The 25,898-nt window shown below is 45.9% G+C and overlaps 1 protein-coding gene across 1 annotated transcript in view; it reads left to right on the forward strand.

Annotated features, from left to right (window-relative positions):
• Positions 1-9,281: 9,281 nt before the first annotated feature.
• The window catches only part of LOC126037170 (electroneutral sodium bicarbonate exchanger 1-like), a gene marked incomplete at its 3' end in the record, with an annotated part of 104,760 nt that continues 88,143 nt past the window's right edge, over positions 9,282-25,898 (forward strand). The window contains exons 1-4 of the mRNA XM_049797443.1: positions 9,282-9,324; positions 9,617-9,730; positions 10,069-10,230; positions 10,843-11,094. Of these exons, the coding sequence (XP_049653400.1) occupies positions 9,295-9,324; positions 9,617-9,730; positions 10,069-10,230; positions 10,843-11,094 (558 nt within the window). The remainder of the gene's footprint in view (positions 9,325-9,616; positions 9,731-10,068; positions 10,231-10,842; positions 11,095-25,898) is intronic.

Below are 25,898 nucleotides of genomic sequence, written 5' to 3' on the forward strand. Positions count from 1 at the left end.
AGGAGAAGGACGAGGACGAGGAGAAGAAAGAGAAAAGAAGAAGGGGAAGGGGGGACAGGGCGGCGCGGTGGCCGGAGAGGGGCAGGAGCAGGGGCAGGGGCAGGGGCAGGGCAGAGCAGAGAGAGGGAAAAGGCGTCAGGAGAGCGGAGCGACAGAGCGATGGGACAGGGAGCAGGAGAGAGGGACGGAGGGCAAGGGTGAGAGGAGACCGGCAGGGAAGAGAGAAAGAAAGGGAGAGGCAGGGACAGAGAGCAAGGGGAGGACAGGGAACAGCCCAGAGAGAGTGAGAACCAGAGGGGTGCGGATCAGGACAAGGAGGGGCAGGAGGACAGAGCAGCGATGGCCTCCAGGATGGAGACGGCGGAGGAGCAGAAGGGGCTGGGGAGCAGCACGGAGGCCCAGAGAGAAGAGAGAAGGCCCAGCCAGCTGAGCAGGAGGGGATACGGGCAGGAATGAGGGGCCAGGCTGCGGGAGAGGGAGGGAGGAGGAAATACGGACAGGGAGCGAGGCAGAGAAAGAAAGAGGAAGAAGAAAGTAGTGGCGAGAGGGAGGAAATAAAAAGTGGGGGCAGGGAGCCGGACAGAGCGTGATGGGGAGAGACCAAAAATGGCAATTCTGGGCAACTGCCCCCGTTTCTGGAGCACTCCCCAGGAACTGCATCACCGGGAGCCTCAAGGACTGTGCTGCCTGCCAAAGCCCTGCCCTGGGCCCAGTCCTGTGCCCTAATATTGGCGATGAGCATTGCCTTGCGTAGTGGCCAGGACTGAGGGCAAAAAAGGACAGCTGGGAGTGGGGGGGGGGGGGGAAATCACCCAGCTGGTTTTGGGCTGCTTCTGTATTTTTTTTGCTTGATGTTTTTGCTTTTAAAAAGAGTACTCTTTAGGCTCTAAATACAAACTGCAAGGAAAAAGGAACCAGGCGTACCAGTCTGGACACATTTAAAGCCTGAACCCATTCAACAGCTGCACCAACCACCACTCGCTCCTGCTGCACACACTCCACCGCCTGCCTGCCGGTACAGGCAGCCGCCCTGTTTCTTGAGCGTTCCCCAGGCACGGCAGCACCAGGCAGCTCAAAACACCATGCTGCCTGCAAAAACTTGAGCACAGCTGAATTCTGGTCAGTTTGTCCTCTTTTTAGGCTGGGTTAAAGACTCACCCATCGAGAGATGGCTCAGGACCATGCCGGGGCCGGTGGCACTGCTTTCTGGATCCTGTGGCGGCGATGGGCAAAGGAACGGGTTGTCAAATCCCGGGCCTGGGTACCCGTGTGGGTTTTCAGGGTCACCCCTGCCTGACTTTTCCCAGCGAAGCTGCAGGTAGTGCCAGCCCCGTGCTGCAGCCCTGGGGCTGAGGCTCAAGGAGCCGGGGATTTCCGCAGGCGCTGCATCCTGCCGGGCCCCACTGCCGGCTGCTGGCTGCCCCCTGTTCTCTCCAGCTCTGCTTTCTGGCAGCGCTGGGGGCACCCCAGAACAGCCTGCCCGCTCCCCACAGCCCCACTGCCGTCCATGTCTGCAGCTCATGCGTGGTGTCCACATGCCACAGCTGATTTGGGGGGTGGCAGGTCTCTCTTGTGGCAGCCTGGGCATGGGGGCAATGCAAACCCCATCCCTCCCTTTCAATCTTTGTCCCCAGGGAGACCCCCTGGAGACTTAGCGTGCACTGGAGAGCGCCCTTCAGGGAGGTGACAGCTGATTGCAGAGCAACGCTGAGACCCGCTGTCGAGTCCCAAAGTTGGAGCGACTCAGGTTCGTGGATTTCCTTTGTCAGAATTAAGGTGAAACGACACCAGGGGAGTTCAAACAACAACCAACATTTATTCAACCTAGCTAACTTTGTCCAAGTACACATGAATTTGTTAGTATGAACCTTGCAACATGTCACTAAGCCGCTATTTGAGAAGAGGAGGGAAGTACAGGAAAATGAAATGGAAAAAGGAACATGAAATGTACCAGAAGGAGAGCCCTCCCGTTGAGTCACGAGGTTCAGAGCAGACCCCCTTGCTTTCTGGACTCCTTCTCAAAGAGGAGCTCAGGGGCGGCTAGGTCCACTCATAGTCTCAGACTTGGTCAACGGTTTATGTTTCAAAGGATGAGGGACTGTGGAAAAGAGAGAAGGAAAAGAGGGAGAGAGAGTGAGAGAAAGAAAGAAAGAAAGAAAGAAAGAGAGAAGAGAGGGGTTTCACCAGTCCTGGGTCCAGCGTTGGTCCAGCCAGCGTAGAGATCCAGTTCCGGAGGGCGCACGCTGAGGATTCGTTCTCTCCTCTTTTATAGTGTGTTTGTTGATGATCTCAACATGCGCAGTTCCCACACCCGGGGTTCACTGGAATCGGTTAGTGAGCTTTGGGGAGGGGTGTTCATTGTGGAGTTGCCTCTCTTTTCCTGCTGGCATGACCACTTAAGATAGAAGCACAGTCCCAACTTCCATGGGGCCTTCTTCCTCCAGGAAGGCATAAATTGTGTTCCTTCTCCTGGCCACTGAAGATAAGGAATTGGGGCTTTGGAGAAGTGCGTTCCCACCCTCCGTGGGGCCCTCTCCTCTGTCCACATTGTCCTGTTCACAAAACTCCAGCATTTTTACAGAGGTTGTTTTGTCCACTAAAGCTCTTTTAGCGGATGTTTGAGACATTGAATTTGTCAGACAAGCTGCCAGCCCTGAAAGCTCTTGCTGGTTTTCCCCGTCCCTCTGCAGCCTATCCACAGGCACAACAGCACTGGGCATGTGTGCTTTCCCAGAGCCTCAGCATCTCAGTGTTCGTTCTCAGCAGAGCCTTTTTCGAAAAGGCAAACGGCAGGCTCCTACTCCCACAAGGAAGCTGCTAGCCCTGAAAAAATTTTGCTGCTCTTCCTTTCCCCCTGCAGCCTATCTTCAGGCACAACAGAACTGGGCATCTGTGCTTTCCCAGAGACTCAGCATCTCACGGTGCTCGTTATTGACAGAGCCTTTTCCGAAAAGGCAAACGGCCGGCTCCTGATGCCACAAGGAACCTGCCAGCCCTGAAAGATCTTGCTGGTCTTCCCCATCCCCCCTGCAGCCTATCCACAGGCACAACAGCACTGGGCATGTGTGCTTTCCCAAAGACTCAGCATCTCATGATAATCGCTCTCAGCAGAGCCTTTTTCTGAAAAGGCAAACGTCCGGCCAATTCTGCTACAAGGAAAGTGCCAGCAATGAAAGCTCTTGCAGGACTTCACTATCCCTCTGCAGCCTATCTTTAGCCGCAACAGCACTGGGGATCTCTGCTTTCCCAGAGAATCAACATATCACAGTACTCGTTCTCGGCAGAAACTTTTCCTGAAAGGCAAATGTCCAGCTAATTCTGCTACAAGGAAAGTGCCAGCTCTGGTGCCAGCCCTGAAAGATCTTGCTGGTGTTCACTGTCTCCCTGCAGCCTATCTTCAGGGAAAGCAGCAGTGGGGATGTCTGCTTTCTCAGAGAATCAGCATCTCATGCTGCTCGTTCTCGGCAGAGCCTTTGTCAGAAAAGGCAAACGTCTGGCTCCTTCTCCCACAAGTAAGCTGCCAGCCCTGAAAGATCTGGCAGGTCTTCACTATCCCTCTGCAGCCTATATTTAGCCACAAAAGCACTGGGGATCTCTGCTTTCCCAGAGACTCAGCATGTCACGGTGCTCGTTCTCGGCAGAGCCTTTTTCTGAAAAGGCAAACGTCCGGCTCCTTCTCCCACAAGGAAGGTGCCAGCACTGAAAGATAATGCAGGTCCTCACTATCCCCCTGCAGCCTATTTTTAGCCGCAACAGCACTGGGGATCTCTGCTTTCCCAGAGACTCAGCATGTCACGGTGCTCGTTCTCGGCAGAAGCTTTTTCTGAAAAGGCAAACGTCTGGCTCCTTCTCCCACAAAGAAGGTGCCAGCCCTCAAAGAAATTGCTGGTCTTCACTATCCCTCTGCAGCCTATCCAAAGGCACAAAAGCACTGGGGATCTCTGCTTTCCAAGAGACTCAGCATGTCACGGTGCTCGTTGTCGGCAGAAGCTTTTTCTGAAAAGGCAAACGTCTGGTTCTTTCTCCCACAAGGAAGGTGCCAGCCCTGAAAGAAATTGCTGGTCTTCACTATCCCTCTGCAGCATATCAACAGGCACAACAGCACTGGGGATCTCTGCTTTCCCGGAGACTCAGCATGTCACGGTGCTCGTTCTCGGCTGAAGCTTTTTCTGAAAAGGCAAACGTCTGGCTCCTTCTCCCAAAAGGAAGGTGCCAGCCCTGAAAGATCTTGCTGGTCTTCACCGTCCCCCTGCAGCCTATCCACAGGCACAACAGCACTGGGGATCTCTGCTTTCCCAGAGACTCAGCATGTCACGGTGCTCGTTCTCGGCAGAAGCTTTTTCTGAAAAGGCAAACGTCTGGCTCCTTCTCCCACAAGGAAGCTGCCAGCCCTGAAAACTAATGCAGGTCTTCACTATCCCCCTGCAGCCTATCCACAGGCACAAAAGCACTGGGGATCTCTGCTTTCCCAGAGACTCAGCATGTCACGGTGCTCACTCTCGGCAGAAACGTTTTCTGAAAAGGCAAACGACCGGCTCCTTCTCCCACAAGGAAGGTGCCAGCCCTGAAAGCTAATGCAGGTATTCACTATCCCCCTGCAGCCTATCTTTAGCCGCAACAGCACTGGGGATCTCTGCTTTCCCAGAGACTCAGCATGTCACGGTTCTTGATTCGCGGCAGAAACGTTTTCTGAAAAGGCAAACGTCCGGCTCCTTCTCCCACAAGGAAGCTGCCAGCCCTGAAACTTCTTCCTGGACTTCACCGTCCCCCTGCAGCCTATCTTTAGCCGCAACAGCACTGGGGATCTCTGCTTTCCAGAGACTCAGTATGTCCCCGGGGGCCTCGCAGGCCGGCAGCGGGGCTGAGGCGGCGGCGGCGGCGGTGGCGGCGGCATCTCCCCTCGCGGCAGGCCGGGGCGCCGGGTCCCGGCCTTCCCCCCGCAGGCCCGGCCAGCCCCGGCCCCTCCCTGCCGCCCCCGGGGCTGCGGGGGCAGCAGGGGACTGCCTGCCGCTGGTGGCTGTCCGGCGGAGGCCGGCGGGCACCGCGGAGACGTGCGGCTGTGTGTGGAGAGAAAGGAGTTTCTGCCGGCTGTCCCCGCAGGGAAGGGACCCGCAGCCGCCGGGGGTCTCCCTCCCTCCCTCCCAGCCTGGCGTGGGTGGCGGGCTGCGACACAGTCCTGCCCGGGCGTTCTTGGCAGCCCCCGGGGCAAGAGGCCCTGGAGGGAGCTTCAGGGAGGTCGGCAGTGGCGTTTCCAGAGCAGTCGCGTCCCGTTGGCTCTCCTGCTTCCTTCCCTCGGCTGGGAGAACGGAGGACGTCCTCGACAGCAGGTACCTACCTGTCGGTTGCCTGAAACCAGGAGGTTCCTAGGAGACCCTCAATTCGGATGGGACGGGGGGGGCTGCTCTTTTCCTGCCCTCTTTCACTGACCGTGAAAGCGGTCGCTTCCGAGGGGCTACTGCGCTTGCACGGGAGTGTAATGGGACTAACGGGAGCTGTAAAAAGCGCTCCTGTTCCAGTGCCGTGCGTGGATTTCGTGCTTCAGTGGGAAGAGAGGCTGGTTTTACTGACGGTGTTTTGAAATTTTATTTAAAGTGTTCAGCTGAGAAGCTCTCGAGCCTCTGTAGTGGTTTAACCCCAGCCGGCAGCTAAGCCCCGCACGGCCGCTCGCTCGCTGCCCCGCAGTGGGAGGAGGGAGAGGATCGGAAGGGTGAATCAACTCGCGGGTTGGGATAAAGATGGTTTAACAACTAAAAGCTGTGCACGCGAGCAAAGCAAAGTCAGGAATTCAGTCACTGCTTCCCATTGTCTGGCAGGTGTTTAGTTTGCAGGAAAGGAGGGTTCCATCACGCCTAACAGTTACTTGGGCATGTCCCCCCTTCCTTCTTCTTCCCCCAGTTATATTGCTGAGCGTGACATCCTGTGGTCTGGAATATCCTTTGGGTCAGTTGGGGTCACCTGTCCCAGCCTTGTGCTGCCCCCCCCCCCCCCCCAGCTTCTTGTGCACCCGCAGCCCACTCCCTGGTGGGGTGGGGTGAGGAGCAGAAAAGGCCTTGATGCTGGGTAAGCACTGCTTTCAGCACAAATCCAAAACGTAGCCCCGTGCAAGCTACTGTGGGGAAAATTAACTCTCTGCCAGTCAAAACCAGCACAGCCGTGGAGCTCTGTACGCAAAGTATGTCCTTCTTTCTTGGGCTGTCTGCTGGTAGCAATGTGCCTTTTGCTGGCCTGGCAATCTGGCGCTCAAGTGTGGATGTGGAAAGAGTCTTTGGAAACTCTCAGTGGCAGCAGTTGTTTGTTGTGCTCTTGGGATTTTTTCTTTCACAAGGTTCCCCTTGCGCTGCCACTCCTCTTTGCGACGTGTTTGTGACAAACCTGTCCTGTTTGGAAAGAAGAGCGTGCCTCTGCTGCAGGCAGAGGGGCTGAGCAGGCCTTTTAGGATAACTGCTGCTCTCAGTTTCTAGAAGGCACTGTAGTGGCAAGCCTGAGAAAGGAGAGTGAAGGGAGAGTGTTTTAGTCTGTGGTACTGCTGGCATGCAAGGCAGAGAAAGGAAAGCGGCCTTTGGGTGTGCAGGGCACAAGGAATAGGAGGGTTGTGGGAGGTAACAGTTGTGTGGTAAGGCTGCAATGGGAAGTTTGAGTTAGCAGCCAGCAAAGTAACTAAAGCACAGGGTGCTGAGCAGCCTGGTCAGCTGGGGAGGATGTAAATCAAGTGAGGAGGATGGTCCTTTAGAAGTGAAAAAGAGACTTTCCCTGAGGGTATTGCCCTGGAGGAATCTGCTTGTGTCTGCTAGTCAGGCAGACAGAGATGATGGGCAAGTGCTTCTGTGAGTGGGCAAAACCTTGACCAGCTCAGTCGAGGAGCTCTGGAGCTTTTAGTTTGAGAGGGGACTGGGAATTGCTGGAGGCTGCGATCTGTAATAATTCCAGAAGTTTGAGCTGCTCTGAAAAAGGAGCTGGAGCTGCTTAGGTGTAAGGGTTGTATTTTTAAGCAGGTGCCTCTAGATTGGGTCCTGCTGAAGGAGTGTTCTGTAGGGCTCAAACTTGGTCTGAAACTTTATGAGTTGTTGTTGGTGTCTCAGCCTCTGATAAAAAATGAATAATGATAGTATTCATAAGTATTAATAAAAAAGCCGTGGCTCAGCATGATCTGGCTCCCTGTGTATGTTGTTGCAAGGCTGTGATCATCATCAGACAGCAGTTCAAGGTTGATGCCCTCAGAGGCTTTTGGAAAATGTTCTGAACTGTTGAGGTGAAGTCTCTTTTCAGGTGGTGGCACCCGTGCAGAAACTAGGACTGAGATCCTTTTGAGCCAGGAAGTATCCCTGCATCAGAGGAACAGAACAGTGTCGTGGCATCCCGAAAGGGCTGTTTTCATGCCAGTGAGGTTGCAGCAGGGCTAAAATGCCATAGGCAATGACTCAAGCCTCTGCCTAGAGAGTGGTTTTATGAGTGTGAGTGAATTTGCTTTGGCAATGAGATGTGCACAGGCATTGCCAGGGCCTGGCTTTACTCTGGAAGTGACTGTTGTTAGCTGCTGCAGAATTGAAGAGACTGTGCTATGAACACCACGCCAATTAGGCTGTCTCCAGACCTGAAGCTGCATTAAATCTCGTGCCACACTAGTCTCCTTTTTCCTTTGGAGAAGTAGGCCGAGTCTTTGAAATTCTGCTGCATGACTTTATTTTGGGATGAATTGAAACACAGTTGTTTCTTTAGCTTTGCTTATTAGCATTCTGCTGGAATAGCGTCAGATCTAGGAGGATTAACCTTCCTCCTTGTTTTGTTCTCTGTGTTGATTTTGGAGAGGAAGGTGTGTTGTCTGTCTTGTGGTGTCGTGTGGTGTTCAGAAGATGCTTGAAATGTTGCTCTTGTCTGTGACCAAGCTCTTTCCCTCAGCGTAATCCCTTTGGACAGCGCTGCCAGTAGTGTGCGTACGTTTCTGACCAGCCTGCAGGTGTTTGATCTCCTGATGGTAGAGAGAGCACTGCATTTGTTTTTGTTTGGCAGCCTGTCATCGCCCCTTGCTTTCTTCCATTCTTTCCACCCTCTTCAGCGTCCCTTCCTGAATCGTACTTTTGTGTCCCTGGTGATTCATGAAGACTTCATGACCACAGCGTGAGTCTTGGGTGGGTGGTATCTGTCCTTCTGCTGTGGCGCGCTGTGTAACTCCTTTCATTAACTTGTTCCATATTAAGCGAGGAGAGGGCCTTTCTGAAGAGGAAGGAGAGTTCTCATCTCTGACCGAGTTCTGGCTGGGGCCCCTGAATGTGGAGGATATGAGAATGGCTGCCTGCCAGACCATATACCAGAGAACACTTGCATGCCGTAATTCCTTACACTCCACCCTATTTCCTTATTTCCAAGTGACACTTGTGCGACATTTGTTTACTTCTGAATGGGTTCAGCTTTCCTTTGAGACTTTCTCTCCCTGTGCATTTTATTGTTGGCCGATACCTGGCAGTGAACAACTTTTGAGAAGCTGGCTTACAAAAGATGTAGTTAATAGTTGGGAAGCTGTGGAAGCCAGGGGACGTTCTTTTAATGATGCCATTACTTTGTGGCCAAGCTTGGTGACAGCTGATGAGTTCTGTTGTTGTCATCTTCTTCCTGAGACAGAAGAAAGCCCCTGCCGTTCCCGAGGAAATGAGACCAATATACTGCCTGTTTAAAAATGCTCCTGTTAGTTAAGTTGAAACAAATCTTCAGAGTACAGTAGTAGCATTGCAAATATTATTGAAGAAAATGTGCTGATTGTAACTGATACAGAAAATTATTGGTTAATTTCTCTTTCTTTTTCAATTTTGAAAATACTGAAAGGTATTCCTAGAAAAAGTTTCCCGTTTATAAAGCAGGCGTTTGTTGGGGCTGAATTACAGTTCCTTTGTAACTGAATTGGGTCAATATTCCGAAAAAGGGGAATATGTTTATTTTTGAAACAGGTCAATACTGCATGTGTTGTGCTGGCAAGGAGGAGGCTTCTTAAATGTAGAACTTGTTAAATTTAAAAGCACACCTCCACTCTCCATAGTATTGCTTCTATGTTAATTCAGGGTTAAGATATTCGTTCACTTCAGTTTCTGTGAATCTGTTAGGGCAGCGTGCTCTAAGGTGATGGGAGGGAGCAGGGGGAAGAAGGGGAGGAGGAAAAGCAAAATATCTGGAACCTGCTCTTCCATGACTCCTGCAAACTGTAATGTTATTTTTTTTTGTTATTTTTTTCCCCTACCTTCTGCGCATTATGTGCTCGAGCAGAAAGTAGATTCAAGTGAGGAACTTCCTTTTGAGGACTAAAGGATGCCTCAGTGCCTTGTTGCCATTGTAACTGTGAGTGTAGCTGTAGTGGCAGACATCTCTTTTCTTATTTTTAATATTATTTTTAGGTTTTGACTTAAACCAACACTTGTCGGCCTAGTTAAGCTTTTTTTTATTGTCTGACACCAGATCTCACAGGGACAAACACAGCAGCAGTATCTAAGCAAGGGATCAGGCTGCATGTGCTCAGAGGGGTGATGGGATTTGGTTAAGCAGCCTTAATGTTGTGGATGTCTGCAACTCTTGCATCTCACGTCACGGCCCTGTTTGCCATGCCCCTCTCACCTCTGGTTTCTCGCCCCAGGTGCGGTCCACAGTGAGCGACTTTGCTGTTTTCCTCACCATCGTCATCATGGTGCTCCTTGACTTTGTGGTTGGGATCCCATCGCCAAAGCTCCAGGTCCCCCATGCGTTCAAGGTAATGGGGTGTTTTGGCACATGGGGGTGCCACAAGGTGATGCCGGGGCAGGGCAGGGCTGAGTCTGGAGGAGATGCTGGTGGTGTGACCATCTCCTCTTCCACCTCCAAGTGCCTTGCTTCCTCCTGGAAACGAGAAGATGGCCCCAAAACTAGATACCTACAGGGGAAGTATCTAGAGCTGCTTGCAAAGAGGAGACTGGCACTGCTGAAGCCCCCGGGAGAGGGGGACATGAAGCCAGGGCTGGGAGGTGCTCTGACACAAGGAGGGAGGGGAAAATGAAAGCCAGTGGAGTGCCTGGGCTGGGAGACAATGCTGATGTGTGGGCTTTGTTGCAGCCTACCAGAGACGACCGCGGGTGGTTCATCAACCCCATAGGACCCAACCCTTGGTGGACGGTGTTGGCTGCGCTCGTCCCAGCTCTGCTCTGCACCATCTTGATATTCATGGACCAGCAGATCAGTGCCATTATTGTGAACAGGAAGGAGCACAAGCTGAAGGTAAGGGCCTGCGAGAGATGACTCCAGCCCCTTCTGGGCTGCAGGTCTGGGGAGAGGCTCTTATTCCCGATGCTTTCTCAAGGCATTGGTTTGGGACAAGGTCAAGCTGCATGGCAGGATGCTCTCCTGGATTAACGATGATGCAGGGAGCAAGTGACAGGGCAGTTCAGATGAGCAACCTTTTGGAGGAGCAAATTAATCTTGGAGCAATATAGGAACGTGTTTTCGTTTTAAAATGGCAGCAGCAGCAGGTGTGGGGAATGAATTGTTTTGATGTGCTGCCAGGGATAACTCAGAGTCACACCTTCCATCCAAGTGGTACAGTTTTCTTTGTGAGTGGAAAAAATGGTTTGGTGGTTTTGGGTTGTGGGTTGTTGTTTTTTGGAGAAGTATTTATCGCACAAGCTCTGCATATCCATTGTTTCTGAACTCCTGCCAGATTTTCATGCCACGTGCTTGTGCAAAGCCTGCATACACCCTTCCTTATTTCCATTTCTTGTTTTGAATTCTGAAGAAGTTGACTTGTGCTCGAGCAGGGTTTGAGTCTGACTTGCGACGTTATCCTTGCTCTTGTGCTATGGGATGCTCTGTTTCTTGTTTTCCTGCCTGCAGAAAGGATGCGGGTACCACCTGGACCTTTTTGTGGTGGCCGTGATGCTCGGGGTGTGCTCTGTGATGGGGCTGCCCTGGTTTGTGGCTGCGACCGTCCTGTCCATCACCCACGTGAATAGCCTCAAAGTAGAGTCTGACTGCTCAGCTCCAGGAGAACAACCCAAGTTTCTGGGGATACGAGAGCAGAGAGTCACTGGCTTGCTGATCTTTGTGCTCATGGGCTGCTCCGTCTTCTTCACTTCTGTGTTAAAGGTGAGAGGAAAATGCAAACCACCCAACAACCACGAGCTTGTTGGAGGTTACAGAAAAACAGTCCCCTCTCTGCAGGCCTGAGTAGTTAGTTGTGGAGCGGAGGAGGAGGAGGTGATCCCAACCCTTGGGGCTTGACCCACAGTGGGAACCAGCCTCAGTTAGGCTTTGCAGCCCTTCAGGCCCCCGTTTGGTGTGCTCGAGGCGAGCAAGCAATGCAACTGCTTGAATTTTTGGGTGTCTTTCAGGCCCGCCCATGTTTATGGGTTACAGTTGAGCATATTCAGACCAGCACATCTGCTGTCTTTCAAACAGGCAGCCCTTTAGTGGCTGCAATTTGCTCCCCAAATGCCCGGGAGCAGCCGTTCCCAGGAGCTAAACACACTGAGGTCATCCCCGTGGGCTTCCTTGCACGTTCCTCCCACAAAGTAATCTCGTCTCTAGGCTAAAAGGAGGCCTGTGGCCTTTGCCTGTTGCCCCAAGAATAGGCAGAAGTGTTTCTTCTACCGCCAGAGAATGCGGCATAGGGTAGCACGGGTGAAATCGCCTATTTTCCTCCAACCTTTCTGGAAAATAGGATTATTCTGAGGAGAGGTAACTCCCAAGTTCAGCCTAAAGCAGAGCCTTAGCTCACTCGTGCGCACAAAATGGCAAAAAAATGGTTAAAATCTGACCCATCTCTAAGCCTGAATGGAAGCTGGAAAGCTTCAAGCAATTTTAGGCAGTGCCTGTGGAAGAGGGTGGTAATACTGAAAATGCAATACAGAAAAAGAAACGATTGCATTCTTTCTTTTTTTTTGCTTCCCCCCTGCCCCAGTTTATACCAATGCCTGTGCTTTATGGCGTCTTTCTCTACATGGGTGTATCGTCGCTCAGAGGAGTTCAGGTACGGACTCTTTTACAGTGTGCAGCATGCCGGCTCCCTGGTATTTTGTCTCTGTAGCAGCAGGGAAAAAAGCAGTGGCATGGGAAAAACTTCTCGCAGAGCAAGCAATGAAACTCTTTTGTGTAAGAAAAAGATTGGTGGAGGCACAGGAGGTATATAGGGCTGGGAGGACCAGGCAAGTTCAGCGCTCTCTGTTGCAGGGTTTAGGGCAGGTCAGTGTTTGGTTACGTGAAAGCGGGGGAATTCAGTGCAAAGTGAAGGCATTTTTGTTTCAGTTGGAGGATTCCCATTAAAGCCATGCAGATGTTTTCAGTTATCCTTGGTGTGCTTCAGGCATTCAGTATCTCTAGACCAGCAAGCTGAGGTGAACGTCACAGTCACGGGGAGTTTGGTGGTGTTAAGTCTGTGTGCGTACGTGCGTGTAGGGGTGTGGGTTTGTAGTGGTAGAGGGACTGCTATGGCTTTATCATTCAGTGCTCTTCATTTAATACCCAATTCCTCCTCTTTTTTTTTCTCTTTTTTTCAAATGTTAACTGGGAATGTCCAAAATAATTTTTTGTTATATTTGATGCATTCTCCACTTTCTTTCTTGATCACGACCGGGTTTTTGGTCTGTTTTGGGGTCCTGGCTTTAATTCACTCTTATGTCTCTTACTGGTACGAGAGGGATGCCCTCTGTGGCAGGGCAGCATAGAGAGCGTCCGAGCAGTTGGCCTAAGGTGAAAGAAAAGCATTTGCTCCCTGCGCTCCAGTTTTACCTCTCTTGGTTGGTTTGGTTTTGGGTTTGTTTTTTTTGCTTTGGCTCTGCCATCAGCCTGGGAGCTGCAAAATGCAGAACTGCCACCTTCTTGTCCCCTGGCTGTAAACTGCATCTAAGGGAGCACTTCAGGTATTTGATTTTGGATACACCATATGGTCACAGGAGCGGCCAGATGAGACCTGGGGCTCTGTGTCCCTGGGCTGCTCCCTCTGTTGTTTCTCCGCTTTCCTTCTGTATTGGATCTGGCTGAGTTGGAGTTCCTTTACCCCACAGCAGCCCTCGTAGTGCTGTGCTCTGTACTTCCTTTACCCCACAGCAGCCCTCGTAGTGCTGTGCTCTGTACTGGTAGCTAGAAAGCTGTTGATAACACAGCAGTGTTTTGGCCATGGCTGAGCAGTGCTGGCACAGCATCAAGGCTGTCTCTCTAACATTCTCCCCTCCCCAGTAGGCTGGGGGTGGGCAAGATCTTGGGAGGCGACGTAGCCAGGAAGAAGAGGCATCCTGGTAGCAAGTAAATCTTAGGTCCCTTCAGATGCTGGGGACCCTGCATTCATGCAGCATTGGGCAGACCCCAGATGGATTTTCCCTTGGCACACTGTACAGATCCTGCCTGTGGAGAAGTTCCTCCTTTTGGTCATTCACGGTGTTATACAACTTTTCTTAGAAGAAAACATCTCTATGCATAAAGGATGTTCGCGCGCGGACTTCTTGCTGCACTTTAGGTAACGGCAGGGCCGCGCAGGTGGCGTAATCGCTGGTACCGAGCAGGAGCTGCCTGGAGGCTCCTCTGTTACAGTCAACCAGATCAGCGAGTGGTGAGCAGTTGCACTGCGCATCATTTGTACATTCCGATCCTTTTATTATTGCTGTTGTCATTTTATTAGTGTTATAATTATCATTAGTAGTTTCTCCTTTTCTGTTCTATTAAACCATTCTTACCTCAACCCACGAGTTTTACTTCTTTTTCTGGATTTTCTCCCCCATCCCACTGGATGGGGGAGGGAGGGGGGGGGGCAGTGAGTGAGCGGCTGGGTGGTGCTTAGTTGCTGGCTGGGGTTAAACCATGATGGAGACAGTCACAGCAGCACAGAATGGATGCTGAAAGGGACCTCTAGAGGTCATCCAGCCCACCTCGGCTGCTCGAGCAGGGCCAGCTGCAGCAGGCTGTGACTCTGCTTCTCGAAGGTTCTATTGGCTGCGTTGCTCCCACGTTGTGGAGCTCGCATGGGAAATGGGCAATGAAGAGGGATGAAGTTTCCAGGCACTTTCTGGCTGGTGCAGTGATTTTTATTTTTATTTTCCTTCTGATTTTTTCTCCCCCCTTGCTGGTCTTGCAGCTGCCCAAGGTGCAGCCAGACAAGCGGAGGAGGGTCCCTGCCTGGCCTGCAGCTCCCTCCCTCGCCATTCTTGGGGTGATTTGGGGTTATTTTGCTGTGTCAGTGAGGCAAAGCTGGGCTCTCTGGGGCTGAGTGTGGTGGGACCCGAGGAAGGCCGTGATGGTCTTGAGGCTTTGAAGGGCTGTGCACCGAGCCCTGTCCCCGCTGGAGGGGACGCTGGTGGTGTTCAAGACGAAGGCCTTGCAGGCCTTGCTGTTGTGTGTGCCTGTGTCCCCCCCGGCCCCCGAGGTCTGTCGTTGTTGCAGGGGCTCTGTGCTGCTTTCTGTGTGGGGCCGTGTCCGTGAGTCCTGCAGGGACCTGTCTGTCCTGGCTTCCCCACCAAAGGGCTGCTCCCCCTGGGGAAGGGGAGAGGGGAGTCGTCCGCGTCCCGCCCCACCGTTGCCTGCCCCGCTGGTGGTGACTGGGCCCTGGGGGTGTCTCCGTTCCCCTTGGGGCTTGCTGGCTCGGATTTGGGGCTCAGTGGGGCTTTTGCACCTCTTGGGTGCTGTTTCTTGGTGCCCCCTGTGCTCCCTCTCCCTCCCACGTGGGCACCGAGCGGTTCTGGAGAAACAGCTTTTAATTGAAAAGTTAAGAGAAAAGGTCCCATCCAAGCTGGTCTGACCCCTCCCTAGCCCCCCCAAAAATTACAAAAATTACAAAATCAAAAATTACAGCCAACTACAAAATTCAGGTAGCCACAAAAGCCTGGATGGCTGAACCTTCTTCCTTAGCTGGAAGAGGAGAACTCAGTTTAAGTAATAGAGAAATGGCTTTCAGGACACAAATTAGCATAAATTCACATAAAAGAAAAAGGAAGAAGATTTAAGGAACTGTATTGGTTTTGTCTGGCAAGGTTTTGGTAGCTGGGGGGGGGTTACAGGCGTGGCTTCTGTAAGAAGCTGCTGGAAGCTTCCCCTGTGTTCGAAAGAGCCCATACCAGCTGGCTCTAAGAAGGACCCACTGCTGGCCAAGGCCAAGCCAATCAGCGATAGTGGTAACGCCTCTGTGATAACATTTTTAAGAAGGAAAAAAAGTTGGGACGCGGAGAAACAGCCGCCGGAGCAAGGAGTGAGAACATGTAAGAGAAACAGCCCTGCAGACACCAAGGTCAGTGAAGAAGGAGGGGGAGGAGGTGCCCCAGGCGGCGGAGCAGAGATTCCCCTGAAGCCCGTGGTGAAGACCCTGGTGAGGCAGTCTGTCCCCCTGCAGCCCAGGGAGGTCCACGGTGGAGCAGATCTCCACCTGCAGCCCGGGGAGGACCCACGCCGAAGCAGGTGGGTTCCCAAAGGAGGCTGTGACGCCGTGGGAACCCCGCGCTGGAGCAGGTTCCTGGCAGGACCTGCAGATCTGTGGAGAGAGGAGCCCACGGAGCAGGTTTTACTGGCAGGACTTGTGACCCTGTGGGGGACCCGCACTGGAGGAGTGTGCTCCTGAAGGACTGCACACTGTGGGAAGGGACCCATGCTGGAGAAGTTTGTGAAGAACTGCAGCCCATGGGAAGGGCCCATGTTGGAGAAGTTCATGGAGGACTCTCTCCCATGGGTGGGCCCCCATGCTGGAGCAGGGGAAGAATGTGATGAGCCCTCCCCCTGAGGATTAGAGGCGGCAGAAAATAACGTGTGATGACCGTAAACCCCATCCCTGTCCCCCTTGTGACGCTGGGGGGGCTTGGTGAAGAAATCCAGGAGTGAAGTTGTGCCCAGGAAGAAGGGAGGGATGGAGGGAAGGTGTTCTGAGATTTGGTTTTATTTCTCATTACCTTACTCTGGTTGATTTGTAATAAATTGAGTTAATTTTCCCCAAGCTGAGTCTGTTTTGCCCGTGACGGTAATTAGTGAATGATCTCTCCTGTCCTTATCTCAACCCGCAAGCTTTTTGTTATATTTTTCTCTCCCCTGTCCAGCTGAGGATGGGGGAGTGATAGAGCAGCTTTGGTGGGCACCTGGCATCCAGCCAGGGTCAACCCATCACAGGAACTAATAAGTATAATTATTTAGTCTCATGTTTAAGACGGTTAGGATACAAGTTTCCATAGTGAAGAAATAGTCCATAAAAGTATCAATGTGACTGGACAACGGTCTACATTAAAATCTTGGGAAATTATAGCTCCTACTATACTGGTTCATTTTTTACTCTTGTAAATTTCAGAGATAATGTCATGTGCAGATGAATGAAGTATGCATAGAATTGACATTTTCCAAAAACATTAACTGGATAACCCTTATATTGTTCTCTCAAAAATAAGACCCTTATATTAATTGTGCAAATATGTCTATGCAAATATCAATTCAAAATACTTATTCAGAATATTTTTCACATTAGTTACATTTCCCATTTGGAAAGCTTTATGGTTAAACGATAACAAAACCTTTCAAAACCAATGTGAATAATAGCCTGACCTTTGTGATTTGAAAACACTGGCTTATAGAATAATGTCGCAAGTTGTGTATGAATATGCTTTGGAGGGTAAGACCTCTTGATTTCCTAATACCAAAGTTTAATCAAATAAAGCTTTTCAAATGTTAATAGTAACAAAAGAAGCAAGGCCAGTAAAGTGTTAATAGTGTCTGAGAAATGTTAAGAAAAAATTTAATCACATCTATATTCATAATTATAGTTACTGAAGAAACATTCTTCAGTATCTGAGTCCTGGCTCCCTCCAGGAATGTCTAGGGTTGGAGCTTATATATTTATCAAATACAGTACCTAAAAATACCAAAGCAGTCTAGAAAGTGAGATAGAGGAGCAAGAAGGAAACCATCTTACTCTGAGATCCTTGCACAAATTTTCACAGGAGGAAGTTTCTGAAGTTTGACATAAAAAGAAAGAGGAAGAATTTAAGCAGAACTATCTCCTTTACAAGAAGATAAAATTTTCAGTGCTTATTAGCAACAGGAATGTTGCTAAGCAAAATACTTTATTATATCACTTTCAAAATACCATATCATTATCAAGGAAGACTTAAGAGACAACATATTTCATGGAACAATGAGCATTCCCTTAGAAAGAAGGTTTCATACAGCATGTTTCCAAGGTAGACACAGATGCTACATAAAATGGTACAGTATGCCAAGGGAAAAGAAAAAAAGAAAAAAATGCAACCGCAGAAGAGGACTCTGATTCTGCAGAGTTGAGAAATGAAAACCATGGCCACAAGGGCTGGATTCCCTGTTGATGACTTGGCCTCCAAGATCTTACTTCTCCATTGATCCCCAAGCAGTCTTTGAGTTGCGTACTAGGAGGCACACAAACTGACAACAGTAACAGAAAAGACACAGAAACAGGGCCTCCAGAACTACTAGACAAAGCATTTGGTTTAAAGTGGTGAGGCACTGGCTAGTGCATTCATTTTTTTTAAGAATTAATCTCCAGCATTTCTTAAATTATGAGGCTTTTTCAAAACCTGGTCTGCCAATATGCTTTAAAAATGCTTTTAACACACTAACGTTCTTGCATGGAGAATTGTATATCGGAAAAGTTAATTTCCAAGCTTACTCTGGAAAACGGGTGACCAGACACCTGTGTCCTACTGTCTTGCTGTGAATCAGATTAATCAGATGAATTTCTGGAAGATAACTGCAAGTCTGCAATAGTAATGTCTGCTTCTCTGTGTGGAGAGCTCAAGTCCAGATAAACATCTCCAGGGATGGAGTACTGTGCTCATTGCTGGTTTTATGAGATCCTCTTGCCCATCTCTAAAATAGAATTAGTGTAAAAGGAGGTGAAGGACTCGTCTAATTATGTGAAAACACACCTATGCCCACTCTATAGGTGTACACAGTTACAAAGAAAGAGGTAATCCTGCAACCTAACATCAGAGAACACACCTAGAATTGAGTACTGCTGGAAATAGGTCTTTAATCTCAATCTACATAGTAGCAGCAATTTTTCACTCCATCTGAGAAGAAAGAAAGAAGAAAAGAAAGAGAGAGATAGGAAAATTAGATGTCCTACATAGTAGTGGACTCTCAAAACTCTTTTTTCTCCACTTTGGTGTATAGCCCATTTTGTATCAGGAAATTTATGAGTTCTGTTGTTATTCAGTGCTAAAAGGTTAAAGACAAGATTTATCCATTTTGCCATTTTGAAGGCATAAATCTCATAACACTAATGTAATATTAGTCCAGTGCTATATAAACATCTCAAAGACAGCCATGACTGTAAGCTTTTAATTCATCCTTGATTCAAAACTCTTAGGGTGGAATGAATGTTAGGCACAAATTTTAAAGTTAGATTATCCTGTATTTATAAAAAAATATGTAACCGCTTCTATTATTTCCATGTCCTGGTTTTGGCTGCGATAGAGTTAATTTTCTTCATAGTATCTAGTATGGGGCTATGTTTTGGATTTTTGCTGAAAACAGTATTAATACAGGAATGGTTTTCTTACTGCAGGAATGGTTTTCTTACTGCTGAGCAGTGCTCACACAGAGTCAGGGCCTTTTCAGCCTCTCACCCCAGCCCACCAGCAAGTAGGCTTGGGGGCACAAGAAGTTTGGAGGGGGCACAGCTGGGACAGCTGATCAAAGGGATATTCCACACCATATGATGTCATGCTTAGCAATATAAAGCTGGGGGAAGAAGAAGGAAGGAGGGGATGTTTGGAGGTATGGCATTTGTCTTCCCAAGTAACGGTAACACATGATGGAGCCCTGCTTTCCTGGAGATGGCTGAACACCTGCCTCCCGATGGGAAATGGTGAATTAATTTCTTGTTTCGCTTCGCTTGCTTTCACGGCTTTTGCTTTACCTGTTAAACCATCTTTATCTCAAACCATGAGTGTTACTTTTTTTTCCGGTTCTCCTCCCCATCCCACTGTTGGGGGGGAATTGGCAGGTGGCTGTGTGGTGTTTAGCTGCCTGCCAGGTTAAACCGTGACACCATTCTAGTAAAAACTCTGATGATGTACCTGTACGATAAAAATGGACAAAAGAAAAAGTTGAAGTGACCTTGAGTGTAGCAAGACTACAAAATAAAAATGAAGAACATTATATATTCATTTTGAAAGGAATATTTGGGACCCCCTAGCAAGCAGATATGGAAGTATCCAATTTTTATTATTACTATTCAAGTCAAAGGACAATTTGGTAAAAGAGCAAATACAGAATTCTAAACAAATATTTTTAAGATAAATTCTTTTAAGTTAAAAAACATTTCAGCCTTAAAGAAAGGACTTCATAAAATGGAAAATTAAAAAAAAAAAAAAAAAAGCCACAGACTAAAGCTGTTCAGGTGAAAAGGAAGCTTTGAAGGAATGCAAAGCATTTTTTGCTTAAGTTGCAATAAAGACTAATAAATTGCAACCTAACCTAAAGTGTTTAGTTTGACACTTTGAAATATTTATGAAACATATTTCTCTGAGACTTAAGACATAAGATAAAATTATTACAGTACAATCTCACTCTTATTTACACTAACTAAAAACTAACTAAAGAATGTATGCATATTTCTTTAATCTCAAACTATTCTGGAATTCTGAATGAAATACAGGTTGTATTCTTTTTCTTTTTTTTTTTTTTTTTTTTTTAAATAAATGGCAGTATTAGGAAGTGGGCCTTATTTACTTATTTATTAAATACACACAGGTCTTGAAATCCTTAATAATAAAAGCACTGTTAAAGGAAAATTTTTCTACAAAATATATCACCTATGCAAAAACCACTAGTGATTAAGAGCAAGAGATGATTTCTTTCTATTTTTAAAATAAAGTTTAATTTTAAATTTTTTTCTGCTGAAAAAAATTCTATAGGAAATTCTCATGGCCGAGATGGACTGGTTGGACAAAGCCAAGGAATAGACTTGGCCTGAAAAATTACAAATTGATGTTGAGTGTCCTGGTTTCGGCTGGGATAGAGGTTTGTTGGTTTTTTTCCTAGTAGCTGGTATAGTGTTATGTTTTGGATTTAGTATGAGAAGAATATTGATAACACACTAATGTTTTCAGTTGTTGCCAAGTAGTGTTTATACTAAGTCAAGGGATTTTTTCAGCTTCTCATGCCCAGCGAGCAAGAAGGCTGGAGGGGCATAAGATGTTGGGAGGCGACACAGCCAGGACAGCTGACCCAAACTGGTCAAAGGGGTATTCCATACCATGTGATGTCATGCCCATTATATAGACTGGGTGGAGTTGGGCCAGGGTAGGGAGATCACTGCTCGGGAACTAACTGGGTGTCGGTCAGCGGGTGGTGGGCAATTGCATTGTGCATCAATTGGTTTGTATATTCCAATTCTTTTATTATTATTATTGTCATTTTATTACTGTTATTATCTTTATTGTGTTATTCCTTTCTTTTCTAGTAAACTGTTCTTATCTCAACCCATGAGTTTTACTTTTTTTCCCCGATTCTCTCCCCCACCCCACTGGGTTGCGGGGAAGTGAGTGAGCAGCTGCATGGTGCTTAGTTACTAACTGGGGTTAAACCGTGACATTGAGGAATACTCAAGTTATAAGTCATGTTCAAGAGAGAGACAAGTTGTGAATACTCCATATCCCAGAAAACGCTTGTAAGAACTTTTTGTTATTATCAGTCTTCTCTCTGGAGGAGACTATTTCAAGGAAAATAAATATCTCAGTCATCTCATTGCAGAACAGAAATTTTCAAAGCTTCCAAGTGTACATAAAAAAACAGAACCCTTGTTTTCTAGCCAGCCTTATTAGAAGAAAACTGATGAAAGAAAAAGGAATAGATCTGAAACACTCTGACAACTCTGTATGTAATATTTTAGCATTGGACTGCACTGTGATAAAACAGTCAACAAAGAACTCTGCTGTTATTCTTTGTCTATAACTTGAGTTTTAGCACTCATCTATGTTCTGTAAAACTTTATATCAGCAGATATTTCAAAGTGTTACATTTATGTTTTATGCTTTGAAAAGAGACTTTTTTTAGAAAGCAGCCTACACTTATGAATGCTTAGAAATTACTTGAAAAATGGTAGTTAAAAATACAACTTGATATGTAAAAGTTTGGGCTCAAGACCTGTGGTCTTGCAGAGCAGTTAAACAAAATTTCCTAGGTATGGGGTATAAAATATGACTAAGTATATGATTAAATCAGCTTGGATTTCAGCAGATTCAGTTACAATCCAGAAGAAGGATAAGGAGAGAAGACTGCTTTTGTAAAGCCCATTTGCTCTCTGTTTACTTTGCAAAATGACTGCCTTGAAGGGGTTCTTGAGAGGTCTCAAAGCTACACAAATAAAGTAAGTCGTTAAGTTTTCAAAGCAGCAGAATTTAATTGAAGGAAAGGCTTGAAACCCAAGATATGAACTAATGCAGCAAGAAAGGACTTATTCATGACTGACCTAACTGGCAGAACAAAAGCTTATGTAAATTCAATTCTGTTATTTTTGGAACCAGCACCCCACCAGTGTGCATAAGCCTTAAGGGCAATGTTGAGAGAAAGCCACCTAGTGCTCAGAGACATCCTTTTCACAGTCTTTACAAGTAGGACAACAAAGCAATGCACAGAAGGAGACTAACTCATTCATGTTTTTCAAAGAGCTGTTTTTTCAAAGAAACAATTTGTGTTTCTCACATCTCTCAATAAAAAAAAAACAATAAGAACATCTTACAATCTCAAGAAATAATATTTAATCACTGTAGCTACATTGGAAACTTCAAAAGAGCACGAGAAAATATGTGGCATAATCACAGCTGGAGGGGATTTTAGGAGGTACAGAAGACACAGTGTGCTACCTATCATCAGCCAACATCCAACTGCATTTTCTGAAGTTAGCAAGTATTTGCACCTAAGTAAATACAAGCAATGTCCTAGAATAGCCAAAAGACTTCTTTTCCCTGATAATCCATTGGTAGATTAAGTGGAAAATTATCTGTGCATCATTTTTTGACACCATTGGTTAGAACAAAAAGGGAATACATATCAGAATTCCTCTTTTGAGCTTTTAGAGAGATGTGAAATTTAACTTAGATGTAAACAGGTAGTTGCTTGTCTGTAAACACATACAGCATCCTGACCTATGCTCTCAGTTGAAAGGAAAATTCTCACTATTGTAAACTATGTAAAAACTACAAACTGAATGATCCAATTTTCAGATTAAAGCCAAAATATAACTCCAGTTACTAAATCAGTCAAGTAACAAGTACACTGAATTAAACTTACTAAGTAGTTCAGTTGCCAAGAAAACAAAGCCTGTTAAGGTTGATACAGTTGATGTTAGCTCTTTAACACCAACATTCTGGAATCTCGAGACACAGTATCCCACTTAGTTCTAAACTCCTAGTAAGGGATTTTCTTTAAAGGAAGTCAACTAAACCTTGTGAAAATTTTATCATGCAAAGAAAATTAGCTTACTGTCAGACTTCAAAGTGAAGCTTTTTCTGAGGTTTCTGTGAGTAAAACAGTATCTTATACCATCCTTTCTGATCCAGTCCTAAGAACACAAACTGCAAGGGGAGTCTGCAACTTTCACTTGCTCTCTTAACTCCTATTTTCTGACAAAACTAGACAGATATTCCAGTTTAAGGTGTAAACCTTAATATTTATGCCTTAAGTCACACATGCCAAACTGAAAACTCAGCTTTAGGTTTTGAGGACTCAAAATATAGAATAATTTTAAGCTCTGAACTCTTCTGCTTGAGTGAGCATTGAACTTGCAGTCAAATGACTATGTGGCAACATGGCTGCCAAATTCCAGAAATGCAATCATTTTTTTTAGCAATTTTTCACATTTCTTTCCTTGATCTTCCCCTAAAACTTTCCTCCTCAGCTTAGCGTTTTATTTTGTTTTGCGTTGGGTTGCACTGGGTTTTTTTTGAATGAGAGGTGAGTTACATTTTCCTCTTAATTTGTCTTAAATTTTTACAAACATGTGTCATATATCTAAGAACTTCTTTCTGTTGCTAGTATATTACATACATTTTCACTGCAATGGAGAAAACATACACACACATACTTTGTATGACATCTATGTGCAGAACTGTATGTGAAATCACAACAGATTTTCCAAAATAACTGATCTCCACAATGATCAATGTAGTAAAGAATATAGTCAAGAAGTTCTCAAAAGAAATGTTTCTTATTTTCCACAGAAATTAGCAAGTTATTCATCTATGAATATCTGAAAAATGATACATAATAATAAATATATACCGATGCATAAATGATAGTGCAAAGAGGCACCATGTGGGCTTCAGAGGGGACATTGTCTTATATGTCTTCTCTTAATCACCTCCCAATTCTTTGCCCTTCTCCCTTGTAGGCCTCATTGCAATTCTGATGAATGTTCTATCTTGATGAAAACTTTCCATTTGATGTAGCTGGCTGTATTAGTTATAACTATGTTTTGCAAATTTAAAAAAAAAAAAAAAAAAAGAGTAAAAGAATGGACTAAATGCATTTGAATAACAAAGACATGACTACTTATGGTGTGTATGGCCTAGCTTTCTAGGCTAATAATTGAGACTGATTTTTTTTTTTTAATAGCAGTCCAAAGGAAAGCAGAACTTATACAGCACCTCTCTGATAGAGAGAAGTACACAGACACTAATTTTGTTTGAGTTCTTTTTTTCTGTTGACCGTATTTTTGCATGAAATACATGTTATGATAGTTATTAGATGCAATAAAATAAGAGACATTTCAACCTGCTAAAAGCCTACCTATCACACTCCTTGAATGTGTAGTATCATTCTACTGCTGTAATCAAACATCACTAGGAAATATTTATGTGCCTCATTCTGTTGTACTCTGTTGTGTCAATCACAGATTCTCATATAAAAGGAATCTGCTGCCTCAGTTGCTCCTGAGAGATCACTAGCATTTGGAACTGAAAATTCTTGATGACATTATTGACCATTCTTCCTAGGTTTCCCACAGTACACATTATTAAAAGCTTGACTCTAATTCCATTTAACTTAATGGAAGAGAGTTCTGAACTGAAAGGCAGCAGGCTGAATCCTAAGACAGATTTCCTTTATGGCTTTAAGACACGTTTGCTTCTATAACTAGGAAAAAAATCATTCTGTAAAATGTGAACATCGACACTGCTTTCATAAAATATCTACTGTAACAGTTACAAACTTCTGACCAGTTTGCAAGCCACCTTTCTGTCAGTAGCTAGTAGGTGGTCATCAGCTTGTGGAAACACCTCTGCCTTCTTTATCACTAGTGTTATATAATTTCTGTGTTTATGTTGCGCTGCTTTTTATTGAATAGAAAGATACAGACTCCTCACCATCTACATTTGTCAGATCATGCACCACATATGTTAATACTACATATATGCCAAATCACATATGTTGAAGCTACCGTCAGCTTATGCCTCAGTTCCTCTTCTCTGGTTTTGATACATGAAATTTAACCCCCCTTAGTTTCATTCACATTACTCCAGCTGAAAGGAAAACCCAATAAATATCTGCAGGTTTCCTTGTTCTGTAAGCTCTCTTTCACTATGTCACATAGTATATGTTTGCATATACATACACACATACACACAGTCATCAGTATGTATGTAAAATAAACAAATAACCATGAAAATTCTTTGACTGCTACTATGCTAGATTGCTATATTCCTAACTACATCTATCTCACTAATAGAAATACTGTCCTATATTGAGGCAGTACAACATTATTACAAATCACAACATAATAAATTGCGTGTTTGATGAAAAATAGCTACAACTTAAAGCATCACTTTTACAAAAACAGAACCTTGAAATGGGAAGTTATAAAACCAAGAATATCCCCAAAAGGGCGGTCTCCTAAGAAAGAAGTTAAGGAAGTTTGACTGAGACTGTAACTGTGGTAGGTACAGTGCTCCATAATTGCTACCTAACCTTCTGATTCAGATAGAGGTTTCCCTTCGTAACTGTTAAATAAGAGCAGAGATGGGTAAATATGTTGGGATTTTTTCTCATCTAATGACTGAATTGAAATGTTCTGTAATCACTAGGTTACAGGTCCTCAGTTACTGCAAACAGCAAAGCTATGTTGACAAAGGAATTATACCATATTATTAGCAAAGGATCTAGGTCATGTTGCCTCACAAAATGAATAACGCTTGCAAATTTATACCATGTAGCTTTATATAAGCATGATATTACACAAAAGCAGATTCTTATAAAGGCCTTTGTCACACAAAGATTATGAGAAAAGCAGACACTCTGACGGGACAGTGGAGCCACATAAACTTTGATGAGCTTCTAGCTAGCCTGTAAATGAAACATATAGTGGAGTTAAGAAGTTGTGCTGTTACTAGTTGAACAAATCTTTAATCTTGTTCTTGACTTCTACATAATTTGGCTTTTTGACAAAAAAAAACCAGAACAAAATGCTTGCATTTCACCTTACAGACAAAAATGCTAATACACATACTTATTAATGGTTTTTATCTCTAGCCTGATATTTTTTTGTTATAAACATAACACTGGAATAAAAATGCAATTAAAGAACTTCTAACTCTTCTATGTCACTTTAAAATGTACCAACAAACCTACTGGAGCTGAAATGCTTTCATCCTGTATGGGAGACATTCTTTCTGCTATATGGAGCTGCTCAAATACTGGTGGCTAAGATATTAGAGCACACAATATGTCTGGCACAGATAAACCTGGTATGGGTTGAACAATTTCTGGAAAGAATCATGCATATCCATGCTTAGATTTCTCTGTCAAGAATTAATCTTCTGACAGTATTTTTAATCAAGTAGAGAAAATAATTGTTTTTGTATAGGATAGTTAATAGTAAGGCAGTAAAGCAATCATTAAAATAGCAAGCTTCTTATCTCAAAATAAATATTGTCAAATCTATACATTTGTGATTT

Source organism: Accipiter gentilis, unplaced genomic scaffold (genome assembly GCF_929443795.1).
Source record: "Accipiter gentilis unplaced genomic scaffold, bAccGen1.1, whole genome shotgun sequence".
Lineage (NCBI taxonomy): Eukaryota > Metazoa > Chordata > Aves > Accipitriformes > Accipitridae > Astur > Astur gentilis.